The sequence below is a fragment of the Sinohyriopsis cumingii genome, chromosome 13 (assembly GCF_028554795.1).
Source record: "Sinohyriopsis cumingii isolate HCF-2022 chromosome 13, ASM2855479v2, whole genome shotgun sequence".
In the NCBI taxonomy this organism is placed as follows: Eukaryota; Metazoa; Mollusca; class Bivalvia; order Unionida; family Unionidae; genus Sinohyriopsis; species Sinohyriopsis cumingii.
In genome coordinates, this window is record NC_142973.1 from 24,277,879 (window position 1) to 24,294,837 (window position 16,959).

The following is a 16,959-nucleotide window of genomic DNA, read 5'->3' on the forward strand; positions in this document are numbered from 1 at the left end:
GCATCATACTGCAGACATGTAGCATTATGTCCCACCCAGTCACATTATCCTGACACCAGATCTACCAGTCCTAACACTAACCTCTTAATGCTGAACACCAAGCAAGGCAACTTTAAGTACAATTTTTATAAGTCTTTGGTATGACTTGGCTGGGGATCGAACCCACAACCTCCTGCATCTGAGGCAGACGCTCTAACCACTAGGTCAACGGAGCGGTATGGATAAACTTGTGTTCATAAAGTTTCATGGTAACTTTCCAATTAGTTTAGGGGTAGTGATAACAAACTTGTGCTAGTAGACAGATGGACAACAAACAGGCCATCTCATAAGCTCTTCTGGTTTATAAAAAATAAAAACAGCAATTTTCTGATCAACAAAGTTTATTTTTCATATCAGTAAAAGACGTAGCTAATTTGCAAATGAACCAGATAAAACAATTATATTTCCTAAAATCTTGTTTAGCAAACATTCCAGTGCTAAGCAAATTTGTAATGTGAGCTTTTATGTACCCCTTAAGTGCTAGTTTACAACAAATTATACACAGCAGTCACTTGATGAATCACAACAAGAAACATTTATCCTGAGTCTCACAAGCTTCTAATTAATACTATAAATCACAATATTTAAGCATCATTAAATGTTGGTGATTGTTGATTTCAGCAAATAAAGTTACATAAAATGTTAGAAAATTAAAAATGTGCAAAAAATAAAAATTGCTGGTAGTGATGATTTTACCCTAAGCAAAAAGCTATACAATGTGAACACAAAAAATTGATGATTTATTCCAACACAATGAATTCTCAATGGTACATAACAAACTGCTCATGATGGTGAAATGTTCTGGCAAAATTACTGGCAAAATATTGTCATATTTCTTAAAACCACTACTTAAACATATAACATGGCCATATTAAATGGGAGATAACTATCATCTCTGACTAGTTCAAAACACTGTCCTATACATGATCTTTTCTATTTTGAAAAACCAAAGGTTTTTAAAAAGATTAAGTTGCAATGAAAATTAACCTGCTTGCTAAATTTTCAAAAAATGTATGCAGAAAGCATGCCATGTAGTAGGTCAGGATGCCTTATAACTGGGTGCTTTACATGGAAATACAATTCAACCATTATAATGGGATACATCATAATTCTTATGTTATTTTCGGGACCATATTACCATCTGTACTTGCTTATAAGTCAAAATGGCAAACAAAATAGCATAATGCGCCTCCAGATCAGGATCTATGTTGTTTGTTTTACTGCTTACTCCAAAAAAAAAAACTGCACAGACCCAGATCTGCTGGCAAAAAATGCAATTGCAGATCTAGGTCTATGCAGTTTGCAATTGGACTCAAAAGCGAGCATAAGTCAAATAATGAGGTACAATATAGTAAGGGTCCAGTGCATTTTGTTCATCTGTAAGGAATGTTCACTTCCTGTAGTTACACATTGTAAATGAGATACCCTAATACCAGAAACGCCCAAATAGAAAAGGCTGAACATATTGTATAACCTAACTTAATAACAGCTTGTGCAATACAGTTTGTCCTAATAACATATGACCACAAATTTCACATGCATTGTGTATCATTGTGTTCATAAAACCATGATATGGCGCATTCAGGTCAATGCATGAAAAGAGCTCAAGCATGCATTCCTCACCGATGGTTGTCTGTTTATGTATATTAAGTGCAACATATATTAGAATGTAATTGGATCCATTGGCATTCATCACTTCTGTTTTGTTATCTAAATGTGAAGGACTGACATCATTACTTGTCACAAAGAACTTTTTGAAAATGCACATGTGGCTTGATGTCATATGTACATGTCTGACATTTCCCCGGCATATTTTGTTTAATACAGAAGTTAACAGGTCAAATCACATTCTTAAATTCTGCAAACTTGATACATAAAATGCTTGTAAGTTAGACAACTTACAGTGTAGTCTGCATTTGAGAATCCATCTCATGCATTATGTTATGGTCCTTCTGATTGTTTTACTAACACATCTTGCAATCATGGTTCACACCACTTTATGAAAATACTGCGTAAGGACTTTGTAAGGACTTTATAAGGAAATATGTCTTGAATGTAAGGACCAAACATTGTCACAAATCGGTCGATTCTGCACCTCCATGCTGAAAGAGTCCATGATTCTTTTAAGGTGTGTCGATTGGTATGCAGACTTCTCTTTCCTGTTTCCAGTGTTTTTTGTGTATCATTCAATAAACAAAAAAAATGTTAGTAACTGTCAGGATAATGATGATATTACTCATGAAAAAATTAGAAAAATAAAACGCAAGGACTTTTTAATGAACTTTTTTTTTAAAGCTCTTTCCTGGCCTTGCTAAGGTTTTATAAAATGTAAGCATGTTACTAATTTGTAAGGACCAGTACAAAACATGCACTATGCATGAGACAGATTGACAGCTGTGATTACACCAACACAACCTGTAACCAAGTTTAAAACTGACAGTAATATGGATAAGAAGGGCTCCCTTTTAAGGAGTCAGCGTCATCAACTGAAATCTCTGTTCTGATTTTGATGTGAATTTTGAATATACTGGAATCAGATTTGATACTTTGTTCACCAAAGAAAAAGATGGGCTCATTTGTCATGGATATTCTAAATGATAATGTGGAATACCTGAAATCTAATCCTTTCATGGACTCAGCAAAATAAGCAACATCACATGATATGAAGCTGAATGACAAGGCCTACAACTCTGTTAAAACTGGAGTAAAAAAAACCCCACCAAAATCTATAAAAGATACAACTAGGTCACTGAAACAATGTATCAAGTTGAACCAGAATACAGCTATGCTGATTTCAAGCAAAATCACATTTAGAAATACAAGTTGGTTGACAAGATCCATAACTCTGCCCACAATGATGAAGACAAGACAACTCTAGGTCTAAGAGACAATATTCTTCCCACATTTAATCAGAATAAACTGAATGGTTCTTTAACTATGCTGACTGCATGCACCACTGTAATTTTCTAAGCAGAATCAGAATATGATGAATGGGTTTTTGAGCTAAAGTATACACAGACTGTTATGAAGTGTGTACTGACTGCCAAACTACACTCCATTTCAAAGTGTAACACTCCAGTGTCACAGGTGAAGTCAGGTCCTTGCCCCATTGCAGTGTATTAACCTGCAATAGATTTACAACTGGCAGAGTTGTCACTAAATGATGACTTGGAAGATGGGGTCCAATACACAAGGTAGTCCATTAACTTGTCAGGTACACCCCAAACGAGGTTTGTAATGACCTAGTGAAGTTGATAAAAAATTCAACAGTTGTTTATGACCTGATAAACTTTGAATAGATATACAAACTGTTTATTTTTGGGCTTAATGCATGCTGAAATATGTCATATGGTTAAAATATAAAATAAGAGCAGAAAGATCTTTATTTCCTGAAGTCAGTTGATATAAAAAAAAAAATAAAAGTGCAACATTACACAACTGAGAAAGTTACTCAGGTCCTAGAGTTATTGTAAAATTGCTGTCATATGTATCTAGAAATAGAAGCATCAACATTAAAATTCATCTTTGATAAGCATAACTTAGTAAATGATTTGTGCCAACTTATTAATTTTCACATAAATGCAATTTCTGTATCTAGACTCAGCTAAAGACATTCAGAATTTTAAATTTGAATTTTGGCATGTTATCCCTATAACACAAAACATTCAAATCAAATACTGAAACTCAAATTCATTGGCTGCAAGAAAAGATAATGTCATCCATGAAGAGTGATGTGGTATTGTACACATGATCAATCATAAGCAGACAATAACATAACCAACACAAAGGTCAACATTTTGATTCCAACACATCTAACATGAACTGGTAGAATAAAAACATGCCTGGAAATAATCAGCCAAACAAACAAGGAATATAAACATTCTGAAAAAAATAGCAATCACTGAAACATTCAGAAAGGAACAGAAAAATTCACATTTACTTGGAAGCTTCTGATTTTGGACTGCTGCATATGAAATGATCAGGTGAAACGTTTTATGGGAGAGGTATAATTACATAGCAACATAAACCACAAATTTGGCTTCCTTGGTTTCTATCTTTTCTTAACCAAAGTTTACTGAACTTGACTCCTTGAAAATAAGCATGAATCAAACAGGACTAAAACCTTAAACCTGTAGTATTTCCCATCCTAAAATGTAAATGCTGGTACTCAAACAAAAGTTTTTCCACTCTGTGCCAATTACCTGGCAACCACTGATGCCAAGTATATGGTATCTAATGATGAAGAACCAAGATTTTAAAAAAAAGTTATTAATGGCTGCAGAGTGGTCATCACTTTTATAATTTTGAAACAATTATTTCCACTTACATATCTCTTATAACTCTTCCAGAAAATATTTTGTTTGCAATAAAATCAAGAAATTTTTGAAGCCATGAAAATGACAAATAAGATATATGATAAAGTGGCAGATCTATTTCTTGAAGATGTTCACAAACTAGCATATATATATATATATATATATATATATATATATATAAAATTAGATATACATTAATATATATATTTCAGCTAATTTTAATTTCCAACAAGTGCAAGTCCCCTTTATAACCTTAAGTTACAGAATTATTGGAATCATATGAAGATTCATCAAATCTGTGCTCACTACAGCTTTTGAATCTGTACATTATGTCATAATATAAGGTGTATGAAAACACGCCTGAATTATACAGTCTGACAATTCTTTTATGTTTCATCAATATAACATAGATCGAATGTTTGAATCCCTCTTTCTCTACAAAATGGCAGCAGTAATTCCACCTTGTAAAGAAGATAAACCTGGGCAGCATACAAAGATAATAATGACAAAAATAAAGGGAGAAGCTTCAACTAAGCAATATTTACATAAATGTACTTAAAAGATGAAAATGCCACAGGTGTGAAGACAACCTGTGAGGACAATAAAAAAAAAATAATGAAAAAAGGGGTATGATTTAGTTAATGTCCTCTCTTAAGCAATATTCTGAAAATACATACTATGTCAAACAAATGAGAAGATATGGATGAAGAAATAACCAATATATTTTCATCGATGAAATAAAAAAAATGTTCATTTCCTCTTTTGCAAATTAGAGAAGCTCACTTGCTTAAACATTGTTGTTTGAAGACATAAGGTCACTCAACTTGTGTGTTAGTAGTGGCAGTTAGTCTTATATGAACCTCTTGAGCTGGTTGCTACAACAGATTTCATTTGGGAACCAAGTTCAAAGTCTGAAAATTGATGAAGGTCTTTAATCTTGAAAATGATGAAATGTGTAATGGTAGAACTTCAGGTTCTTCTTCCTTTTGGTTCCTTGACTAGCATGCTGAATAAAGAGTCCTTTGATGGGACTAGCAATCTAGTGGCCAAAAATAGTTTCCATGAATCCAGGATAAGTCTGTTACCTATGGCCATGTATCCTTTTTAACTGCAGAGTATATAAACCATCCCTGATATTCCTGAGAAAGTCATACATATCAAATTTGGTAATAAAAATATTTTTCTTACACGTTCACACGATACCTGTAAGTGCAGCACAAGGTTCTCTGTCATGACCCTTGACCTTGAATCTGATATCATAGAGAGAACATCACTAACCTTTTTGTCAATGTCAAGATATATCCACCTGCAAAGTTTGACAAAATCAATAATAAAACTACTTCCAAGAAAACAAATGATTTTATTAAACTGGTAGCATTCAAATTCTTCAGATATATCCACAAACTGGGTCTGGTAAAAATCTATTCATACTTGTGTGTGTTACCATGCCAACAAGGCATTGATAAGATATATCCAGAAAATGGGTCTGGTAAAAATCCATTTATACTTGTGTGTGTTACCGTTCCAACAAGACAGTGTTCAGATATATACACAAATGGGGTTTGGTAAAAATCCATTCATCCTTGTGTGTGTGTGTGTTACTATGCCAACAAGGCAGTGTTCAGATATATCCAGAAACTGGGTTTGGTAAAAACCATTATAAACTTGTTTGTGCTCACATATAAAAATCTGATTCAAGTGACCTTTGACCTTAGGACCAAAATCAGAATGCTGAGTTTCAACTTGTTTATTAGAATGCAACTAGATACAAAGACTGGATAAAATATATTGGATATCTAAACATTACTGTGTTTATTAGTGCAGTGCAGTACAACAATGCAAGCAACGATCTATACCTTAACTCCATGTTCAATTAGACCTGATTTTCGAAACTCCTTCACAAATGTATAGATATGTTTGTGGTTAGATCTCCGCCATTTTCTTTCAGAACCACTTAAATATGGCCATCCATTCAAAAGAAGTTTGCAGCTGTTCCTAGATTTGTTAAATTTTGGGAGATAACGTGATTTTTTTTAAATCGTAGCTTTAACAATTTTCCAGTCATATCACTACAATGTCTGCAGTGTATCAGTTATAGCAATACATAATCATTTTAATGTAAGGCAAATACATTAAGTGAGAAGTGTTTTAGTGAAAAACTCATGTCAATATGAGTATCCCTTGTGAGGAGTTGTTACAAGTTTTTCATGATGACAACAGTTCATCTGCATCATTTTATTTAGGACCAACTAGATATCACAAGAAGTCTTTCAGTGTAAACCCCATGTCTCTCAACCATCTATTCAGAAGAACTATAAAAAAGATTTCAAGATGGCTCCATCATGCATGGGATCTGCTGGAGTTCAATCTTTGCAGTGAAAGCTTTCAAATACTGGGACTTTTTTCATCTTATAAAAAACAAAATTATCTATCAGTGTACATGGTGAATTTACTGTGGTTTATTTTGCATCTCTTAAAATCCAGCTTCTGAACATGCAAACATACTTTAAAAAATAGCTGAAAATTTATTTTTTGCTCTGTCCCTGATCTGACAAATTTATAATGGCTACATTCTTACTGAGATTTTAGTTCCTGAATTTGACTTTCTGAAGACAAAATTTGACAAAAATCTCAATAGGTAATATTTGTAAGCCCTGGTTAAAACTTCAGTACACAGCTTTGTATTCTAACTCTGATCCAGATTCTCTCTGCATCCAGTATATATTGAATACTTTCTAACACAGAACATTGACTCTGAGCCAGATACTCATCATCCAGTATCTATTGAATATTTTCTAACAGAGAACATTGACTCTGAGCCAGATACTGTCTGCATCCAGTAAATATTGAATACTTTCTAACACAGAACATTGACTCTGAGCCAGATACTCATCATCCAGTAAATACTGAATACTTTCTAACACAGAACATTGACTCTGAGCCAGATACTTGTCATCCAGTATCTACTGAATATTTTCTAACAGAGAACATTGACTCTGAGCCAGATACTGTCTGCATCCAGTAAATATTGAATACTTTCTAACACAGAACATTGACTCTGAGCCAGATACTCATCATCCAGTAAATACTGAATATTTTCTAACTCAGAACATTGACTCTGAGCCAGATACTCATCATCTAGTAAATACTTAATATTTTCTAACAGAGAACATTGACTCTGAGCCAGATACTGTCTGCATCCAGTATATATTGAATACTTTCTAACCCAGAACATTGACTCAGAGCCAGATACTCATCATCCAGTAAATACTGAATACTTTCCAACAAAGAGCATTGACTCTGACCCAGATTCTCTCTGCATCCAGTATATAATGAATATTTTCTAACAAAGCATTGACTCGGATCCAGTATATATTGAATACTTTCTAACAAAGTGCATTAACTCTGAGCCAGATACTCCCTGCATCTAGTATATATTTAATACTTTCTAACAGAGAACATTAAGTAGGAGCTAAATACTCTGGGAAGACACTCTGCATCCAGTATATACTCAATGCTTTCTAACACAGAGCATTAACTCAGCTAGATACTCTATGCATCCAGTATATATTGAGTGCTTTCTAACACATAGTATTCACTGAGTACTCTCTGTATATGGTATATACTGACTGCTTTAACAAAACTGCTCCATGCCAACATAAGTATTCCCTGATTCTTTAAAATAATATATGGTGCCATAGGTCAAATATCAAAACTTTAATTTTTGCAATAGACATATGCAGAAATGAATCTTGGATTAGAACATCAGGGATTAGAGATAACAAGATTTTCAAGATGGCTACAATGGCAGCCAAAATTAGTGTCCAAGGGGCACTTTTTTCATTTTGAACCAATTGGACCTTTGAAAAAATTGTAAAGTTTAGAAGGAGTAGCAAAAACACAAACTTGTGCAAATGGAATGATGGTGGATGACAGATGGACAACAGGCCATTGCAGAAACTCTTTTGGTCTAAAGCTAAACATACTAAGTATAACACAGCTATTTCATTGCTGTGAGCTTGAGCTTGATTTTCGGGCTCAAAAAGTTCAGGGTCTAGATTCTTGCTATTTGAACTTGAGATTCTACAATATTTCATTAGCCAAACTCTTATCATCTGGAGTTCTTTGGTGTGCTTGATATACTTCTGTGACTCTGACTTGATGTTTCAGGACTACTGGAGGATGAGTCTGACATTGATTGTGACCTTGAATGGCCATTTGGTGTCCTTGATTTTGAATGGCCATTTGGCGTACTTGATCTTGACTTTTGCTGAGACCTGGACATTCTTCGTCTAAAATGAAAATAAAACAAATTTCTTAGCATAATTGCTCATTGAAAACTTGGCATTTATGCCTAAATATAATTCTTTAATAATGTACTGTGATTAGCAAACTGTAAATTGTTCCCAAATCTCAGTAAGCTAAATTCATAAATATGAGAAAAGATAAATTAGTATTAACATCATACATGTAACATGTGTCACATTATATTACCATATATACAAATAAAAATAAATTAATTTATTTGAATTCCATTTAATTGTTAAAACCTTTTCTTCAAAGAGGTTTGAAAATTACTCAAATCTATTTTCTGCATCATTTGTACAGTAAACATAGATCTTTTACCCATCAAAATAATTTGAATTGAGTAAAAGAAAAGTATGTAGCACTTGCTCATCTATCTGAATATTAATATATCTTAACACCTGACGTGTAAAGATACAGGCAAAAATGTGTGTGTGTGTGTGATGCTAAGGTAAAGATGAGGCATCTATAAAATAATATTGTACATAACTGGAGATATGAATGTATTAGTTCAAATACTATATTACTACTACTACTAAATTACTGCTTTGAATGTAATGAGTTGCAGAGTACTGGGCTTGACATCATTAAGTCCAAAAAGATAAAAATATGTGTAAGAAAACAGAAAAACTGATGTACTGATCTGAATATTGTAGTTGTCCATCCAAATACAACCGCAGTACAGAATGTAAAATTCTTTTCATCCTCTTGAGAGCACAGTATACAGTGTAAAATCCACTTAAGACCAGAATATTGTAAGTACAATTTTATGGCTTTAAGTTAAATAGTTGTTTTTTTTCCATCATGCTAAAATGGATTAACGATGGACAGACAGATGTAATTACTATGATCATATGGAGAAACAGCAGCTGCACATCGTATACCACAAGTTAATCACAGCATTCTGAATAATATTAAACTGCCATTAAATTAATATTATTCATGGGGAACAACTGCTGTAAACCATAAATTTAAAGACCATATAAACAATGATTGATCTGACCCTATGAAAAGTGATCCATCTGACCCAATGAACATTAATCCAGCTGACTCTATAAACAATGATCCATCTGACCCTATGAAAAATGATCCATCTGACCCTATGAAAAATGATCCATCTGAACAACGATCCATCTGAACCTTTGAACAATAATCCATCTAACCCTATAAACAATGATTCATCTGACCCTATGAACAATAATCCATCTAACCCTACAAACAATGATCCATCTGTCTATAAACAATGATCCATTTGACGATACAAACAATGATCCATCTGACCCTATAAACAATGATCCATCTGACCCCATAAACAATGATCCATCTGACCCCATAAACAATGATCCAGCTGACTTTATGAACAATGATCCATCTGACTCTATAAACAATGATCCATCTGACTATAAACAATGATCCATTCGACCATTCAGTGATCCAACTGACTATAAAGAATTATCAATTTAACTATACAATGATCCATCTGACCCTATAAACAATGATCCCTCTGACCCTATGAACAATGATCTATCTGACCCTATGAGCAATGATCCATCTGACCCTATGAACAATGATCCATCTGACTTTATGAAAAATGATCTAGCTGACTATAAACAATGATCCGTCTTACCCTATAAACAATGATCCATCTGACCCTATAAACAATGATCCATCTGACCCTATGAACAATGATCCATCTGACCCTATGAACAATGATCCATCTGACCCTATAAACAATGATCCATCTGACCCTATAAACAATGATCCATCTGACCCTATGAACAATGATCCATCTGACCCTATGAACAATGATCCATCTGACCCTATAAACAATGATCCATCTGACTATAAATAATGATCCATTTGACTCAATCAACAATGATCATTTCTCTGTTAACATTGAGTTGTGTGACTCCATAAAAAAATGATCCAAATGACTATGAACAATGATCCATCTGACCGTATAAACAATGATCCATTTGACCCTATAAACAATGATCCATCTGACTATAAACAATGATTCATCTGACTCTATAAACAATGATCCATCTGACTATAAACAATGATCCATTTGACTCAATCAACAATGATCATTTCTCTGTTAACATTGATCTGTGTGACTCCATAAAAAATGATCCAAATGACTATGAACAATGATCCACCTGACCCTTAAAAAGAACGATCCATATGACTATAAACAAAGATGCATCTTTGGAAACTGTACAGTTCTTAAAAATCCATAACTCTGAGCTCCAAAATTGTTTTGCTTATAAACTTAAACTAACCACATACAACTGATAAACTAACCACATACAACTCTGATAAACTAACCAAATACAACTCTGATAAACTAACCAAATACAGCTCTGATAAACTAACCAAATACAGCTCTTGATTACTGAGGCAAATCTGGGGTATGGGCAGAAGGATCTATGGAAACACATTATGTATAAATGTATGGACATGCATGGAAACACATTATGTATAAATGTATGGACATGCATGGAGACACATTATGTATAAATGTATGGACATGCATGGAAACACATTATGTATAAATGTATGGACATGCATGGAAACACATTATGTATAAATGTATGGACATGCATGGAAACACATTATGTATAAATGTATGGACATGCATGTGTATGAATATATGGACATGAATGTGCACAGACACCAAAGTGATCACTATTGTTCCATTGCCCCATGTGCATTGGACTAGGGACTTGATAAGGGTCCACTTTATCACCATCTTTTTGGTCCATTTGATTGTATATTATTTTATTTAATGGTGCCAAAAATAGTGGCACCAAATAAAGGTAATGATATTTAATAACAAAAATGCAGAACAATACATAGCCATTAACATTAAAGGTTTTAAATAGTAGCATCAATCACTAATGTTAGTGACACAAACCTGCAATTAATGCAAGCAGCAAAGCACACACATGCTATTCTAATTGCAAATTATGACTCAACACTAATACAAATATACACAGCTAACCTGTGCAAGTGCACATGGTTGCAATGTGTATCAAATACATGTAACTTGAAATAAAGATTTAAATCTACACACTTATCTTATTATTTTGTATGTACAGGGTTAGTGCTGTTAGCAAGCAGTACAGTCGAAATAGTAAGGAAGAAATTAACATCATATGCAAATCATGGGTGTTTAATACATGTACTGGTCACATTTCAGCTTCAAATATGATTAAAACAAATGCAGAAATTCATAATTATGTAAAATAACACACTGTGTGCACAAATTACATGTTATGGTTGCACAGTGAATGAGAAATGTCAATGCTGTAATCATACAATGTGAACATAGTACATATTCCCAGTGTAACAATGCATCAAACTTCCATCAAGGTGGGTGGGATAAAAACCACAAAATGTAATAAGAGTATCTTTAACAGTATATTAGGCATCTGGTCTGTATTTAATATCCGATATGAGGTACTAATGGGGCTTATAGGGCATGTCTGAGTGTAGACAGTAATGACATGAGGGTGCATGTATGTACTAATATGGCATGTCTGAGTCTAGGCAGTATTGACATGAGGGTGTATGTAGGTACTAATAAGGCATGTGTGAATCTAGACAGTATTGACATGAGGGTGTATAAAGGTACTAATAAGGCATGTCTGAGTCTAGACAGCATTGATATGGTGTATGAAGGTACTAATAAGGCATGTCCGAGTTTAGACAGTATCGACATGAGGGTGTATGTAGGTATTAACAAGGCATGTCTGAATCTAGACAGTATTGACATGATGGTGTATGTAGGTATTAATAAGGCATGTCTGAGTCTAGACAGTATTGACATGAGGCGGTACATAGGTACTAATAAGGCATGTCTGAGTTTAGACAGTATTGACATGAGGGTGTATGTAGGTATTAATAAGGCATGTCTGAATCTAGACAGTATTGACATGATGGTGTATGTAGGTATTAATAAGGCATGTCTGAGTCTAGACAGTATTGACATGAGGCGGTACATAGGTACTAATAAGGCATGTCTGAGTTTAGACAGTATTGACACTAAGGCATGTCTGAGTCTAGACAGTATTGATACAAGGGTGTATCTAGGTACTAATAAAGCATGTCTTAGTCTAGACAGTATTGACATGAAGGGTGTATGAAGGTACTAATAAGGCATGTCTGAATCTAGACAGTATTGATATGAGGGTGTATACAGGTACGTCTGAGTCTAGACAGTATTGACATGAGGGTGTATGTAGGTACTAATAAGACATGACAGAGTCTCAACAGTATTGACATGAGGGTGTATGCAGGTACTAATAAGGCATGTCTCAGTCTAAACAGTATTGACATCAGGTGTGTGCAGGTACTAACAGGGCATGTCTGAGTTTAAACAGTATCGACATGAGGATGTATGTAGGTATTAATAAGACATGGTTGAGTCTAGGCAATACTGACATAAGGGTGTATGTAGGTACTAACAAGGCATGGTTGAGTCAAGACAGTATTGACATGAGGGTGTATGCAGGTACTAATAAGGCATAGCTGAGTCTAGACAGTATTGACATGGTGGGGCTTTGTGTTTACATGTAGATTTGATGCAACTAGTTGTGTTAGTTATTGCGGATTTACCTCCCATAAGCTTATAAAGTTATTGTGGAATAACCACTTTTTCTGAATGTCAAATGTATTTCTTTGATAACACTTACCCAATCATAACACCTTTGGAGAATGACCACCATCTCACAATTAGTATTTAGCAGTAACGATTTTAGAAGTCGTATGCTCACAAAGGTTGGAGTTAGTCAAGAGTATCCCCTTGGATACAGGGACTGTCATGGAATATTGTTCCTGCTTCAGTTATAACTGGAGCAGAAATACACACTCTGTAAGTTAAGATGTATATTGACGGCTACTGAAAAAATACTAATTACGAAAAATATACTAATTATGACAAAAATACTGATTCTCAGAAACAAATACTGATTTTTAAAACTTTAATGCATATGTAACTATTTACAACATTTACAACCATCAGTAAAGAAGGACAATAAAATGGTTAACTATTTAATGTGAAAGATGCATGTGTTGCACTCTCGTACTTTATGAGTAAGTCATCAGATACAGACTGTTTATCGCAGCCTTTTCCACACCTTTTTAATCATTATTGATTCCGATGTACCACCTTTCACTGCTGATCTGAATTCTATGCAGTTGTTTTAACTGAACTAAAAACCCTTTCACAATCAGCATGAGAGTGAGGTAAAGAAAGGAATCCTAACAAAAAACAACTCTGCTGACTGTTTTCATTCTAGCACACAATAATTTGCAATTTTACTGTCTGGAAAAAGTGTGTGAAATAAATGGCCAGCATCACTAGCAACCAAAATAGGAAGGTTCCTTTTTAAAAGGAATTTAGTAAAACGAACTTCCGATCGAATTACATCAAGGTTCTCTCTGGTATTCATAGACACTTCTCAGGCTGTACTGTTGACAATGAAGTAGCAAGCTGATCTTTATTAGCCTTTTCATGCTGATTTATGTTGTAGGCACCTCAATGCCCAATAGCAAAATCACGATTACACAATTTGCAAAACACTAAGTTTTCTCCTTTACTAGATGGTTTCACAAATTTAAACATGACAGCATAATTGTTATTCCAGTTCTGTTTCTTTTCTTTGCAGGATAAAATTCTGAATCTTCTGCTTTCCTTTTCAACATGATGAAGATGAGATACACTGATAGTGGCACATGCTTTGCACTATCCAATCTGGTGGTTAAAGACTGGCATGATAGCATCAATTTCAAATCAACCAATCATATTTTAGAACTCTATAGCCTATATAATGCAATACATTCACTCTAAGAATAGAACTGGGTGCCCATTCTGAACAGAAAATTGCAAGGAATTGTTTTTTACATATACAAAAACAGATTTTTAATATGAAAAACATTCACTTGTATTCAGGTCCAAAATACAGGAGAAATTACAACACTTGGCAATTATATGTCTGTATTATGGTCAGGTAAGTATTAATGAAGAAACAGTTTACTTCAAAAATAATTTCTTCTTCAAATACATTATCTGGTCATAATACCTTATGAGAATAGGTAAAAGGTGGTTTGTTTTTGTTTGTGTGGGGTTTAGTGCCATGTTTCAGCACTAATAGGCTATACAAGGTAGCTAGAATATTTGGTAGAGGAAGAACTTGGGAAGACCCTAGGAAGAACCACTGACACACATGAAGCTACTGGCAAGCTTTCTGACGTACCTAAGTTGGTTGAGCCAAGTCTCAAACTCCTGCAGACTGGGGTGAGATGTGAGAGTGATCTGTAAAAGTGAGACTACTCGCTGACTTTGGGATCTAGATAAAAGATGGAGGGAGTTACATCCCATTACCAAGAAGGATCCCTCTCTGATATGCGAAGGTATGGGAAATAGCTTGTGAAATATATGAGTTAGAATAGTGACTCCATATGCCCTGATATGGCTCATAAAGTAAAATTGTCCCCCAAAAATCCAGCAAAAGTTTAGTGGCAAAACAGGGTGCTGAATGTGATTGAGAGGTCTTGTGAGGGGACATGCAGGAACCATGGATTGTCAGAACATAGTATGTTCCATTCTGTGGCAAGGTGACTGAGTCTTCCCCTAAATGGGATATATAAAAGAGGTGAAATGAGTATGGCTCCATTTCATACTGGAACAAGGCCAGCAAGGAGAGAAACAAAATGACCCCATCTCCATGCTTTTTGTTGTCATTGGTCACTGGAAACCATGATTTTAGACTAAACTTTGGGCACACAGGATTATTTCTTTTATTAGTAGGGTCTTCCTGTTTTACTGATCCCTGTTCTGTTCTTAAATGAGTGTTAAGTCTAAGACACTGGTTTCTGTGGGATGTGTCTCCTTTGCATAAAAACTAACCTTGATATAGGTATAAGCTTAACTTTTGCTAATATACATGGCAAAAAAGTGTAATCTGAGCACAAAAAATGTAATCTATATATTACATGTACCAATTTAAAAATCCCTACTTCACTGAGGCTAAAACATCGTAGCTCAAAATGTACATGTCTATTTTTACTACTAACATGGATCTATAGGTCCAAATATTTTGAAGAAAAAAAATGAAATAGGCAAATAAAATGAGGATTAAAACCAAGACAAAACATACTGACAAATTATTTGTATTCAACACTTACTTTTATCAGTCAATATATCTCACTTTTACCATATTATCGTGAGGTCCACAAATTCTGCATGATGAAGTGCTTGACCTGAGTGCTATATTGCATCACTCTTGTATTCTTTTTTTATTACAAATTTGTAAAGTGGTGTTGATTTGTCCCTTTTCTGATCAGACATGCTTTTAAGTTTAAAAAGACCCATCTCCTCTAACAAGTTTCATACACAAGTCAAACTGTAAAAGCCTGTTTGCTTAACATCTAGCACCATTTGAATATTAATATAATGAATCTGCAAGGCATCGTTTAAAATTAATGAAACCCATCTGTTTTCATGGAAATGGGTCATTTACATTGCTATAAATAAAAAATTAGGAACTTATATGTAGGTCGAATCTTGATAAATTAGCTCTTATGCTATTCTCATCCAACAGTCTTTCTTTATAGCATGTTCTCAAATTTTTAAGATGATTGGAATTAAAAGATGTTAATATAAAGGACAGAAACAACTAATGATTGCTTTATTTTTAGTTTGTAATGTATCGGAAAAGCATAATCCTTACATATGCAAGCATTAAGATCAAATTTGGTGAAAAAAAGCATAATGATTAGACCAAAAACTTAAATGGTTGGCATGTATGCCTTTGCAACCTGTTCACAAACTTCCTCTACATGGCCACTTAAAGGAAGGTTTGACAACAATGGCTGCCAACCAAGCAAAGCTTTATGATATTCTTTAAGGATGGTGCAGTGGACAATTGCCAAAAGGTCAACGAGGCTGGTGGAAGTGGGCAGTAGTCAGGTGACAAAAGCTGTAAATGTTTGATGTGCGGAAGACTAATTCTTTCCTAGACATAAATGGATCAAATAAAGGATGATGGAGCGTGTGAGCATGAGTCCTTGTAAAAAGAAGAAAGAGGTGACACATAAACCTTCGTCATATGTGACCTAGCTGAAAAAGCCTATTAAGTCAGATGGCATCCTAGATTAGGATAGTGTATCCCGATGATAACCAGTATGTATCTTTTTTGGTCTGTGAATGGTGCCATACATCTAGGATTTTAACATCTCCATTGCCAGTAATGTAATGGCAAGCCAGCAACAAATGCATGTATGTGATTTGGAA

The 16,959-nt window shown here is 34.3% G+C and overlaps 1 protein-coding gene across 2 annotated transcripts in view; it reads right to left on the bottom strand.

Annotated features, from left to right (window-relative positions):
* Positions 1-362: 362 nt before the first annotated feature.
* LOC149785068 (bifunctional arginine demethylase and lysyl-hydroxylase JMJD6-A-like) overlaps positions 363-16,959 on the bottom strand; it is a 58,832-nt gene continuing 42,235 nt past the window's right edge. Inside the window, exons 9-10 of one of the 2 annotated variants that reach the window (XR_016425357.1) lie at positions 13,358-13,534; positions 8,519-8,647 (exon numbers count right to left, since the gene is read on the bottom strand). Coding sequence is in view for 1 of the 2 variants with exons in the window: in XM_089978794.1 (XP_089834920.1) it covers positions 8,467-8,647 (181 nt within the window). In the remaining variant the exon portion in view is untranslated. Of the gene's footprint in view, positions 8,648-13,357; positions 13,535-16,959 lie in introns of both variants that reach the window. The other variant, XM_089978794.1, reaches the window with a different exon arrangement.